This window comes from Pseudophryne corroboree, chromosome 2, assembly GCF_028390025.1.
Source record: "Pseudophryne corroboree isolate aPseCor3 chromosome 2, aPseCor3.hap2, whole genome shotgun sequence".
NCBI lineage: Eukaryota > Metazoa > Chordata > Amphibia > Anura > Myobatrachidae > Pseudophryne > Pseudophryne corroboree.
In genome coordinates this window covers 348,824,281-348,838,074 of record NC_086445.1, presented here as the reverse complement: position 1 = coordinate 348,838,074, position 13,794 = coordinate 348,824,281, and the positions used below count along the sequence as shown (strand labels likewise).

The 13,794-nt window shown below is 44.9% G+C and overlaps 1 protein-coding gene across 1 annotated transcript in view; it reads right to left on the bottom strand.

Annotated features, from left to right (window-relative positions):
- LOC135019278 (cohesin subunit SA-2-like) overlaps positions 1-13,794 on the bottom strand; it is a 440,449-nt gene that overhangs the window by 195,242 nt on the left and 231,413 nt on the right. The window contains exons 16-19 of the mRNA XM_063953088.1: positions 12,749-12,854; positions 5,398-5,501; positions 4,314-4,406; positions 1,256-1,345 (exon numbers count right to left, since the gene is read on the bottom strand). Coding sequence (XP_063809158.1) covers positions 1,256-1,345; positions 4,314-4,406; positions 5,398-5,501; positions 12,749-12,854 — 393 coding nt within the window. The remainder of the gene's footprint in view (positions 1-1,255; positions 1,346-4,313; positions 4,407-5,397; positions 5,502-12,748; positions 12,855-13,794) is intronic.

Here is a 13,794-nt window from a genome sequence, read left to right as displayed (position 1 = left end):
TGTAGTTGCAGCTACGGGTTTGCGACGGGATTCCGACAGTCAGGATGCCGGCAGTCAGAATACAGACAGCTGCATCCCGATGGCCAGAATCCAGACACATTTTAGGAAGTCTGCTAACTCTTCTCCTTTCCCTCACCCTAACCCTCCCTAAGCGCAGCCTAACCCTAACCCTCCCCTCCATCTACCACCCCCACATAGCTTAACCCTAACCCTCCCCTCCCGCAGCCTAATCCTAACAGCCCCACACTGCCTAACCCTCCCTTTTATACTTACGTTCGGGATGCTACTGTCGGGATTCCGGTGTCTGTCTTCTGACCACCATCATCCTTACCATCGGGGTGCCAATTACATCCCGCAGCTACATGGCACTGTCACTACATCTGTTTTAGGGCAGCATTGGTTCATATAACTTTAGAAGGGCTTATAGCTGTCTGCATCTTGCCATTTGATAACACTGGACATTTTGGAAGATGCTGCTGATATCTACCACTACCTACTCATCGCTAAGATCTGTTTCAGGACAATTATTCAGTAGAGGTACATGGTAATAGTTTCAAATTATAAGACATTTACAATTATTGTAAAGCACTTGTATCACAAGGGTCTTTCAATTGCCTTACATGGTTAAGTAATTATAAATAACAAAAACGCATTCAACTAATTTTGTCATCAATATGTACAGGTCATAGTAAAAGAAATCATTGCTGTTATGTGCTAGAATCACATAATGGGGCCAATCTGGAGTTGCATGCAAGTTATCTACATTTACACTAGCACTGTGTGCACGGAACTAAGTGCACATATTCTCCCATGTGCTAAGATAAACCTGTCTAAGCAACCGCCCCGCCCCTCTCCATATGCTTGGTTAAACATCATTCAGATTTCTCAGTATGAACCTGCACCAGCCATATCCTTGGCTCAAGAGTTTCGACTGAAAACGGAGGGATCTCTGCATACACACAACGCTGCATAGTGCACCGTTGTGTTGACAAACCTTCAGTGCGCTTTCGCTAAACCTAACCTGTGTGCGAATCTCCTGTTTCCACCTAACTATGCTCTTTTAGCTGCAAGTGGAGAGACTAAGATGTGTACAACTCAGAGTTGGCTGAGAATGTGTACGCATGGCTACACAGATTGTGTAGTGCCAATAAACAAACAATCTATCGGCAAGTCAGGCTTGGATTCAAATGTGTCTCCGATCACAGAAACGGAAGACTAGTGGTGAGAAAACAATAGATTTACACATACTACTTACTCTTTCCATATGTGTTTCAGAGTAAACCTCTGTATTAAAATACTGAGGTATCTGTAAAAGGTTTATCACTTTAGCTGGGTCTGCTGAAAACTACGAAAAAAAATAAAATTATTTATTATTGTGACTGACAAATAACAAACAACATTAATTACAAATAAACAGAATTCTTTATGACTTAAATGAAAAAATATCCAATTGTCTAGTTGCTAATCGCTCAGTTTGACAATTCCACTGCAGAAACGTATTTTACCACTTCTTCAGACCTGGGATATTACAGTAACCATGAGTGGCCATGTTTCATATATAACTGCCAAATAGTCAACATTTCCATAGAAAACCATGCACAATCACAACATTTTCTATAACAGTTATGTTCAGCTATAACTACCATCAGGATGCTCACACAAATACGACGATCCCTAAGTGAAAAGTAACCACTGCACAGTAATAGCTCGGTGCTGATTGGCGGTTACATAACAGCATACAAAGATTTGTACTTCTGCTGCACATGAACCCAAATGAAACTAAGAACATGCAAATTCAGTTGCACTATATGATAAGAGACCAAAGGGAAGAATTATCAAAGCTTGGAGAGAGATAAAGTCTAGAGAGATAAGGCGTAAGCAATCAGCTTTTAACTGTCATTTTACAGACTCTAGGCCAGATGTACTAAGCCTTGGAGAGTGGTAAAGTGAACAGAGGTACCTGCCAATCAGCTCCTAACTGCCATGTTACAGGCTGTGTTTGGGGAATGACAGTTAGGAACTTGTTGGTACCATCACTCTCCAAAGCTTAGTACATCTGACCCTGTGTTTGAAAAATAACAGTTAATTGGTTGGTACTTTATCTCTCTCCTAACTTTGTTAACTCTCCCCCATAATGAGACAGAAGGACAGAAGACTAACAGGTTGATGTATTATACGGCGATATGGAGAAGTGGTATCATGTTATGTGTGCCGATACTGCTTCTCCTCCATGTAGCAATGCAGCGGTGTGTGCTACATGATGCGCCCCTGTCATTATCGGCTGTTATCTTTAAGATAGCGTGCCGATGTGTTGGACAATGGTGGTCATTCAGAGTTGTTCGCTCGCTAGCTGCTTTTAGCAGCATTGCACACGCTAGGCCGCCGCCCTCTGGGAGTGTATCTTAGCTTAGCAGAATAGCGAACGAAAGATTAGCAGAACTGCTACTGTACATTTTCAAGCAGTTTCTGAGTAGCTCCAGACCTACTCCTAGATTGCGATCAGCTCAGTCAGTTTAGTTCCTGGTTTGACGTCACAAACATGCCCTGCGTTTGGCCAGCCACTCCCCCGTTTCTCCAGCCACTCCTGCGTTTTTCCCTGGCACGCCTGCGTTTTTTAGCACACTCCCGGAAAACGCTCAGTTACCACCCAGAAATGCCCCTTTCCTGTCAATCACTCACCGATCAGCAGTGCGACTGAAAAGCGCTGCACGAACAACAACAAAACTGCTAAGTTTTTAATTAAATAAATAAGCGCATGCGCGCTGCGTACCATGCGCATTTAGCAACAAATCGCAGTATAGCGAAAGTTGGCAACGAGCGAACAACTCGGAATGACCACCAATGTCAGAATGGTTAGTAGCACTGACCATTCTGACACATGCAGCTTTTGATTTCTACAGCTGCAGGTGTCGTTGCCCCATTCACTACCACTGTAGTGGCTGCTGTGGCTGCCGGGCTCTAGGCTGCGTGTGAGATCTTGCGATGGTTAAGATATCTTGCGCATGCCCACTGCCGCTGGCCAGGGGTGAGACACGGCATATCAGTACTAGGTGGAGGTCTGACAGGCATTGCCAGAGGGAAGAGTTTTCACTCTCCCTCTCACCGGCAGCCATGATGTTAATACATCCCAGTGCTACTGCTTCCTGCTTCGCCTCGCTAGGGAGAGATGTACTAAGCCTTGGAGAGTGATTAAGTGTAGAGAGATAAAGTACCAACCAATCAGCACCTTATTGACATATTACAGACTGTGTAGTTATTCAGTACGGATTGCAAGTTCGCTAAAAAGAAGAATTTGCAATCCGTTCTTTCGCATGCTGAGGGCCGCCCATCTCAGGGCAAAGCCGCCCAGTATGCTAAATGGCGGCCACCAGCTGTGACCGCAATTTACATTGTGGTCGCAGGAATTGTAGATGACCCCATACACTGCAGCTAGGCCCTTTTTCCTGTTGAAACGGCTGCGTGTGACATCACGCAGCCCCCCCCCCCCCCACCCCCGAATAATGCTGCCATCCTGTTCCAGTTTTGCCTAGCGCCGCTCCTGTAACGGTCCGACGCCGCCCCACGCAAGATGGTACCTGCGCATGCGCACTGCCGCAGAGGACTCGGATATTGTGTTCGCATCGCTTGGCGAGACGACCTGAATAACCTCGTGTTGGAAAAATTACAGTTAGGAGCTGATTGGTTGGTACTTTATCTCCATCCACTTTATCTCTCTCCAAGACTTAGTACATCTGCCCCTAAGCAATGTATAATTCTAAGAGAGACAAAGGACGACTTAAATGAAGTCAATATGGATAAAGGGCATATACAAAGTAATGTATAATATGTAAAGGACATTTGGCTTGTGTTCTTGTACCTGTATATGATCACAGAATGCATTGCTTATTTACATAACAGTATGTTTAACTTTTACACAAGAATGTATTATGCCAAATATAAATGACAAATCATCATAGTATTAACATTACCTGGGTATTATGGGACTAGTTGAGGGAGGATTAAAATTCTAGGAATACCTGTACAAATATTTTTTAACTAATACAAAGCAATCTTGTGCTTAAACCACAATAAAAAATCAACATCTTAGTAATGTTCTCAAGTCATAACTGCTATATTGGATAGTTGAATAAAATGCTATCCTACAAGGTATAAGTTATTGTATCTACACTGATTTCTTCTCTTCTTCACGTCAGATCAGTAAATTGCTGTATTTGCTGCAGGACATAAGGATCCCACAGGACGCATTTTTGTTCCTGTGGTTGTCTTGATGTAGCACAAGTGACTGGCATCGTTCTCGTTTGTGTTAGTGTTACCTTTGCCAGGAGCAAGGGAAGGGTCGCTAAGAAATGTTCAGTAATTCCTGCTCTGTCTTCCACTTGTGCTTTCTTCTCCTTGGCTGAAAGAACCTAAGAATAAACAGTACATTTTACACACAAAACTGAAATGTTTGACAGTTGTGCAGTAAAACCAGAATCACTGTAACTTTTAAGAAACAAAGGGAAAACATATCACGTAATATAGGTGATATGATCCCACCAATAAAATAGTAATAGCCTAAACGGAAAAGAATATTCCCTATAGGTATGCTCAGCAATGGTTTGTATTCCTGCAGAATACACAAAACATGCAGCATGAGTAGGGGGTGCAACATGAAATGCTGCTAAGGTCGTGGGTTCAATTCCCACCATGGCCCTTACTGTGTGGAGTTTGTATATTTTTCCTGTGCTTGCGTGGGTTTCCTCCGGATACTCCCGTTTCCTCCCACAGTCCAAAAATATACTGGTAGTTTAACTGGCTCCCAACAAAATTAACCCTAGTTTGAATGTATCTGCATGTACATTTGATAGGGAATATAGGGGGTCATTCAGGCCCAGGCGCAATAGCGGCCCGCAGCGCAGTTTGCTGGTGGCGGCAAACGGTCATGCACAGCGGCCGCGTGTCCAAATTGACAGGCACCGGCATTGGGGGGGGGGTCACGGCGTTGCGGGGGTGGCGGTGGAAAAACAGGGGCAGGCCGGGACGGTTTTCAGGGTGGCTGTGTGATGTCACATGCAGCCACTCCGAAAAAACAATGGACGCTGACCGCCTGACAGCGCAGGCCAAGGGTCAACCTTAGTTCAAATACGTCCGCAATTAAATTGCGGGTGCATTGGGAGGCGGCCTTACACATGCTGGGCGGCCTTGCCCTGTGCTGGGCGGCCCTTAGCATGTGCAGAGATCAACACAGATCTGGCTGTGAAAACAGCGATCTGTGTTCATCTCTGAATAACCCCCTTAGATTGTAAGCTCCACTGGGGCAGGGACTGATGTGAATGGCCAAATATTCTCTGTAAAGCGCTGCGGAATATGTGTGCGCTATATAAATAACTGGTAATAAATAAAATAGAGTGAACACACCTTTTTGGCTGTTCCTCTGCCAACAGGAGGATGACATTCTACGGCCTGTCGGACAGTTGCCAACATGAGTTCTACCAGCAGGTTTTCCTGAGTCACACTCAAGTCTGAAACCCAATAAAACCATTACTAAAACCAAAAAAACATTCCAAAACAATGAACAATGGAATTAAAACAAACCTGCACTTTAAAAAAATTTGGTGGGATATAATGGAATCTGTGATCGCCAGAGGTGCGGGTTTTCTGGCAGATCTCGGAATTTTTTTTAAAGCGACAATCAATTACAAGGCATGGATTTGCCTTGTAAGTGATTGTCCCTTAAAAAAAAAGGGTCAGAGGTCGGCCGCAACCAGCACCTCCGGCGAGGTAATGGAATATTTTAAGTGAATGTACTGAAATGGCAGGTACGACTAGTAACAAGGAGGGTGAGGATCACACAAGTAAAAATAATCTATTAGTCAAAGCAACAACATACTGTACATAATATTGGGGTACATGTATTAAACCTGGAGAAGTGATAAAGTGGAAAGTGATATCACACCAGTCTGTCAGCTCCTAACTGTCAAGTTACAGGCTGGGTTTCAAAAATGACAGGAGCATTGTACCTCATCAGTTTTAATTAACTGACAAAATGTTGGTCTGGATACAAAAAAAAAGTTGGGATCACATCATTGTTGTGTGGCCATATTATATTCTTATGATGTTATAAACCACAGCCTTAAGTTACTGAATATTATGGAACAACTCTAATTTCAGGCTGCGCACAGGGATCACACCCCCGGGATTTTGTATCTTGGTGCAACCCGGCAGAGAGCCCTTTCACACTGACAGGTTCACCTGGCTTAGTGCTGGGTCAATGATGTCTCCGCATACATGTGCAGCGCTGGAGCTCAGAGATGAGATCATCTCCAGGTGCCAGCTGTTCCACTGCTGTGAACCCGTGTTCAACACTGCTCGCTACCCGGGTTGAAATATACGTTATGGTAAGAACTTACCGTTGATAACGGTATTTCTCCTATGTCCACAGGTTTCCAAAGGATAGCATTGGGAAAAGATGGAGCAACAGCGGATTGGCACCAAACGATCACAAGCTTTCTGGCCTCCCAGGATGCAACGGGCTCATCCATATAATCCCGCCCACCGACATAATGCTGCTGCATTTAGGCAGGAGCATTATGTAGAACCCTATTCAGGCGAGAAAAACACACATGCACACCCTTCCATGCAAGAGGGAAGAGGTTAGTGAGTATAAAGATTCTCAAATCAGGTGCGTCAGGGTGGGATCCCTGTGGAAACCTGTGGACACAGGAGAAATACCGTTATCAACGGTAAGGTCTTACCATAACGTATATTTCTCCAGCAGGGTCCACAGGTTATCCACAGGATAACATTGGGACTTCCCAAAGCAATTTTTAGTGGTGGGGACGCTCCTGATTAGACAGGAGAACCTTTCGCCCGAATTCAGCGTCATGAGAGGCAAAAGTATCCAAGGTATAATGTCTAATGAATGTGTTAATGGAAGACCATGTGGCTGCCTTACATATCTGTTCTGCTGAAGCACCATGTTGTGCTGCCCATGAAGGACCTACCTTACGTATAGAGTGAGCAGAGACATTAGCCGGAACAGGGAGATCAGCTCGAGAATATGCTTCTGAAATCGTCATTCGAAGCCATCTTGCTAGCGTCTGCTTAGTAGCAGGCCATCCCCTCTTGTGAAATCCGTAGAGAATGAAGAGAGAATCTGTCTTTCTTATGGCACTGGTACGATCTACGTAGATTCTTAATGCACGGACTACGTTCAGCGACGCTTCTCCCGCAGACAGTCCCGATACCTGAAAAGCCGGGACTACAATTTCTTCGTTAGGGTGAAACTTCGAGACCACCTTCGGAAGATAACCAGACTTAGTCCTGAGAACTACTTACATGACAGCGCTCCTAAATCTGACACTTTTCTAGCTGATGCCATAGTCAGTAGAAAGAGTACTTTAGCGGTCAACCATTTAAGATCCACTTTCTTAAGTGGTTCAAATGGAGCCCCTTGAAGGGCTTTGAGAACCAGACTTAAATCCCAAGGTACTGCAGGAGGAACAAAAGGTGGTTGAATGCACAGCATTCCCTGGAAAAAAAGTACGCACATCCTGTAAAGTGGCAATTTTCTTTTGAAACCATACAGTCAATGCTGAAACTTGAACTCTCAAGGAAGCCACCTTCAAACCCTTATCCATTCCTGCCTGAAGGAAATCTAAGATTCTGGAAACTCTGAAAGATCTTGAATCCATATTTATTTCACTGCACCAATGAATATAGGCTTGCCATATTCGGTGATAAATGCGAGCTGAGGAGGGTTTCCTTGCTCTGAGCATAATCTGAATTACCTGTTGTGAAAAACCTCTTGACTTCAGGATAGAGGTTTCAACAGCCACGCCGTCAAAGACAGCCGATCCAGATGCCTGTGATAACAAGGACCCTGCATTAGTAGATCTGGACGTTGAGGGAGCAGAATTGGAGCATCCATCGACATTCTCTGCAGATCTATGTACCAACGCCTTCTGGGCCAAGCAGGGGCTATTAGAATCACCCTTTGCTTGCTTTATTTTCCTCACTACCCTGGGTAGCAGGGAGATTGGAGGAAACAGATATGCCACATGAATTTCCACTTCACTGACAATGCGTCCACAAGGATCGCTCCGGGGTCTTTTGTTCTTGCCCCGTATTCCAGAACTTTGTTGTTCAGACGGATCGCCATGAGATCTATCTCTGGCAACCCCCACTTGTCTACTAGAGTCTGAAAAACTTCCGGGTGTAGAGCCCATTCGCTTGCTTGAATGGCGTGTCGACTGAGAAAGTCCACTTCCCAGTTTAGGACTCCTGGAACGAACACTGCGAACAATGATGGAAGATGGAGTTCTGCCCACTTTAGTATGTGACTTACCTCCTTCATTGCTTTTTGGCTGCGAGTTCCTCCCTGATGGTTGAGGTACGCTACTGCCGTCGCATTGTCCGAGCGGATCTGGACTGGTTTTCCTTGCAGAATGTCCTTTGTCTGAATCAGTGCCATGTATATGGCCCGAATTTCCAACAGGTTTATAGGCAGGCAACTTTCTTCTATGGTCCATTGTCCCTGGAACCATAATTTTACGGACACTGCTCCCCAGCCTTGTAGACTGGCATCCGTTGTCAGGATCTCCCAATCTGATATCCAAAAGGGTCTCCCCCTGTCCAGATGGGATGTCTGTAGCCACCAGGCTAATGACCTTTTTACCTTAACTGGAAGTATCATCATTTATTTCTTTATTGTCTGATGTACTCCATTCCATCTGGTCAGAATCAGATGTTGCAGCGGTCTTGAGTGGAATTGTGCATATTCCACCATGTCGAATGTTGACACCATCAACCCCATCACTCGCATCGCTGCATGAATTGATATTGTTTGACTGTGCAACAATTCCTGAGTCATTAACTGCACCTTGGATATCTTTTCCAAAGGTAAAAATACTTTCTGCAGACCTGTATCCAATACAGCCCCCAAGTGAATCATCCGTTGTGACGGAATCAGAGACGACTTTGCCCAATTTATGATCCAACCGTGTTTCTGTAGACAACTTATTGTCTGTTGGAGATGGCTCAAGAGCAATTCCTGGGATCGTGCCAGGATTAAAAGATCGTCGAGGTATGGGAAAATCCTTATCCCCTGCTTGCGGAGATAAGCTGCCATAACTACCATGATCTTGGTAAATACTCTGTGGCTAACCCAAAGGGTAAGGCCTGGAATTTAAAATATTGCTGGAGGATAGCGAACCTGAGGTAACACTGATGGGACAATGCTATCGGCACATGCAGGTAAGCATCCTGTATATCCAGAGATACCATGTAATCCCCTGGTTCCATGGCCAAAACTATGGAGCGTAATGTCTCCATGTGGAACCCTGGGACCCAAATGTATTTGTTTAACATTTTGAGACTGTGAACGGGCCGAAATGGCTTCTGGACCAAAAATAGGTTGGAGTAAAAACCCTGCCCCCGTTGCGCCGGGGGTACTGGAATAATTACCCCGGACTGAAGCAATTTCTGGACTGCTTCTTGCAGGGCTCTGGCCTTCGGCTCTATACGAGACCGGCTGGTGCAAAAAAACCTTTGAGGAGGCTGCTTCTTGAACGTGAAAACATAACCCAGAGATACCACTTCTTGCACCCAAGCGTCTGTTGTCGACTGCTGCCATATGTGTGCAAACTGAAGAAGTCGGCCCCCTACCTTGGAATCCCCCAGGTGGAGGCCCGCACCATCAGGCTGATAGTTTCTGTTCTGGTTTGGAAGCAGGACATCTAGTGGCCCATTGCTTCTTTGCTTTATCAGACTTATTGTACTGGGTTTGCTTTGATTAATTTTTACCTTTTGTCCTACCTTGCCACCGAAATGGCCAAAATCCCGAACCCTTCTTGGATTCAGCTTCTGACTCCAGAATATCTGTCAGTTCCTTACCAAAAAGAATGTTCCCAACAAAAGGCAAAGCTTCCAGAACCTTCTTGGATTCTGAATCAGCTTTCCATGTACGTAGCCAAATTGCTCTGCGAGCAGCTACCATTAACGCTGATGCTTTAGAAGCAATCGTACCCATATCCATTGCTGCTTCTTCTAAGAATAGTGCAGCCTATTTCATATGGGCTATATGGGACTCCTGCTCCCTAGTAGGTGCTGAGAGCCCATTTTCCAATTCTTCAGCCCATTCAACTACCGCTTTTGCCATCCAGGCTGAGGCCATAGCCGGCCTTATGACTGCCCCTGACCGGGAAAATGTGTTTTTCAAAAAACCATCCACTCTTCTGTCTGTGACATCATTTAATGACGTAGATGGCAAAAGCAAAATAGATTTTCGCACTAATCGAATGACATGCGCATCTATCTTAGGAGGTACTTCTCTTTTTAAACAGTCCCCAGTTGGAAAAGGGTAGTAAGAATCCCACTTTTTTGGGATTCTATATTTCCTATTGGGTGTAGCCCAAGGTTCCTCCATAATTTCCGTCAGTTCCTCTGACCCTGGAAACTCAACCCTAACTTTTTTGGGACGTTTAAACACAGGTGCTTTAGTTTTTATTATTGGCTCAGCTGAATCCTCTAGAGACAGAATAGCCTTAATTGCTCCAATTAACTCAGCTATATCATCTGAGCTGAAACCTTCCATTTGTTCTTCATATGGTGAATTAGAATATATGGAGTTATTCACATCTGACCTATCATCCTGTGTAGCCTGTGAATTTGATGATATATTTACCCTTGGTTTATCAGCTTGTTGATTTTTAGAAGCTGTTGGGGCTATACCATAAGATGGGAGCCCCATGTATGGGTTAATAGTGTACCTTATTCCTGAGGTTGAAGCTGCAGGGACCAACCTGTCAGCTATACTGGATAAAGTTTGTGCAAACATAGCCCAAGGTGGAACTATTTGTCGTTGAACAGGGATCTGCCTTGCAATCTGCTGAAACGCAAAACAATTTGTACATAACCCATCGTGTGCCAGATGTTGAGTTGATAACCCCACCTTGCAGGATAAACATGTTATGAGTGTTGGTGTTACTGTTAATGTAACCTCGTCACCTTTGCCACTCTTAGACATGATAAACAATCAGCTTTTCACAGTATACTACACAATCTGTGACTGTAATCACTTTACATGTATAAAAGTGATATCAATCTGACCCCAACCCAAGCACCAGCATTGAGGCTCAGAAGAAAACACTGACAACATATATAAAGTCAGCAATCACACTAGCAGTCAGTCACATGTTATATATTAGTCATATATTTGTAATATGAGCATATTATCAACTATGAACACATTTCAAGTATGTAGGAGTACATCTACTGCATTATGTTCTATACAGTTATTTAACGTATTCAGACGCATTGCGAAGAAAACCACAGTAATGTACACAAACTCATATGCAATAGACACTAAACTTAACTATTCGTACTGACAAAAAGTAGATAGAAATTTAGTGCTGTATAACCCGTACTCCGTAGAGTGGGATACAGGGAAACTCACCCCACTTCCAGGATCGATCAATATGTTTGCAAACGCTGAGTGGATCCAGACGCTAACAGTGTACACTGCCGCTCCGGTAACTTTTAGTGGACACAGAAGCTCAGTGAACGCTAGTGCATGCAGACGCTCATGTCTGCGATCTGGTCTCTTAGCGGTAAACCTTAGTGTATACAGACGCAGCAGCCAATGCTGCGACCGAGACCCCTCGTGGTAGTGTCTGAGACGGAAGTGATACACTCAGTTCATGGCGGGAGACGCACGGAAACTGGTCATGAACTGGGGGTGGGGTGACCAGGAGAGCGTCTGACTCCCCACTGCTGACATCAATCCTAGGGATCGCAGCCTCAAACTAATCCTGGCGCCTTATGATCCCTAAAGCCTAGTGCTAGAGCACCCTTGGTGGTGGCGCGCCAGCTACTGTTTGGTAGTCTCCTCCCAAACAGTGCGGCTGTGTCCGTATTCCCCTTCTAAGCGGAACCGATGCCTTACCTTCTCCCCATGCTCCAGCCACAGCCTGATAATGTCTGCTGGACCTGCTAGTATATCCGACACAGACGCCCGTCGAGACACCACTTGTACCGTGGGTAAGTGTTGTTGCGACCCGGCGGAGAGTTGTTGGAGCGACTCTTTCCAATATGCGTGTAAGACGCTGTTAGGAAAGATCACTCAGAAAACATAGTAAGACTATAAAAATAAATTAATAAAGCTTAGGGCTGCCAAAAAACAGCAGCCCTGTGACCATGGTCCGGCTCCTGCTGCCGCACCAAACAAAAAACTGATTTGACCGAGTTGGTGGGCGGGATTATATGGACGAGCCCGTTGCTTCCTGGGAGGCCAGAAAGCTTGTGATCGTTTGGTGCCAATCCACTGTCGCTCCATCATATCCCAATGTTATCCTGTGGATAACCTGTGGACCCTGCCGGAGAAATGCCAGGTCGTTTGACCCAGGTTATTTTTTACTGAATCCTTTCAGACTGAACAATAACCCAGGTTGCTGTGCGGTCTGAAAGAGGTAGTAGTGATGAAGGATACCAAGTAACAAGTAAGCAAGCAGAGCATAACCATTGCTGTTCTTGTGCTTGTTTGGCCAAAACCAATCCCATGTGTATACCCTAACTCATAACTATCTTTTACAGCTAAACCTTCCTTACAGCCTACAACGACACCTAGTTTACATTGCATAGAAGAATGAAGTTGAAAAGATTGGGTAAATATTTTGCTATAGGTCATCCACAGAAGTCTTCAGTCACTCATTATCTACCAACATAGACAACAGTACTTGGTTTTACCTTTATTAAGTCACAGCTATCTCACCTCTGGTATCTTGCAGCAGGATAGACGTCATACATTGCCAGTCTTTCAGAAATCTAGGTGTGCAATCCCACAGACTGTCAACTAGATATGTCACATGTTCGTGCATCTGAAGGCAGATAAACCAATTGACTTTCACTCATCAAAAATGAGCAGTAACCACAATTTTGGAGGTGTACATAAAGAAGTAACATTTAGCTACCACATAAGTCATGCAAAAAGATTCTGAACCACTATAAGTACAAGCATGGTGCAGATAGTGACATATACTACATGATTTCTAGCAAGACTGTTGTCTAGAGCGCCAATGGTTAGGGGGTACCTAAAACACCATCATCTACTGTTCGCAATCCCCCTGCAGTACCACCGACAGAAAGTGCCACCGCCCGCATGGAGAAGATATCAGCTTTCCCCAAGTCTGCGAGTGTAGTGCTGGGTCATGTCACAGCCATGCACCACACACCCATGAGGAGCAGAGGATGCCACTAGCTCCTGCTAAGGTAAACGTAGCAGGGAAGTGGGTGTAGTACCAGTGGAAAGTGCCATTTCCATGAACGGGGGGAGGGGGCGTATAATGCCCCAGAGCTAGCACCCCCCACACTGCCTGTGTGTGTGCACAAATATGTGAGCTTGTGTATATATGTGGGCAGGTGCGTTTTTGATTTTACAATAGATGAAGATGAGTTTTCTAGAAAGTAAAAATAAGATTTTACTTACCGATAAATCTATTTCTCGTAGTCCGTAGTGGATGCTGGGGACTCCGTCAGGACCATGGGGATTAGCGGCTCCGCAGGAGACAGGGCACAAAAATAAAGCTTTAGGATCAGGTGGTGTGCACTGGCTCCTCCCCCTATGACCCTCCTCCAAGCCTCAGTTAGGATACTGTGCCCGGACGAGCGTACACAATAAGGAAAGATTTTTGAATCCCGGGTAAGACTCATACCAGCCACACCAATCACACCGTACAACTTGTGATCTGAACCCAGTTAACAGTATGACAACGTAGGAGCCTCTGAACAGACGGCTCACAACAAGAACAACCCGATTTT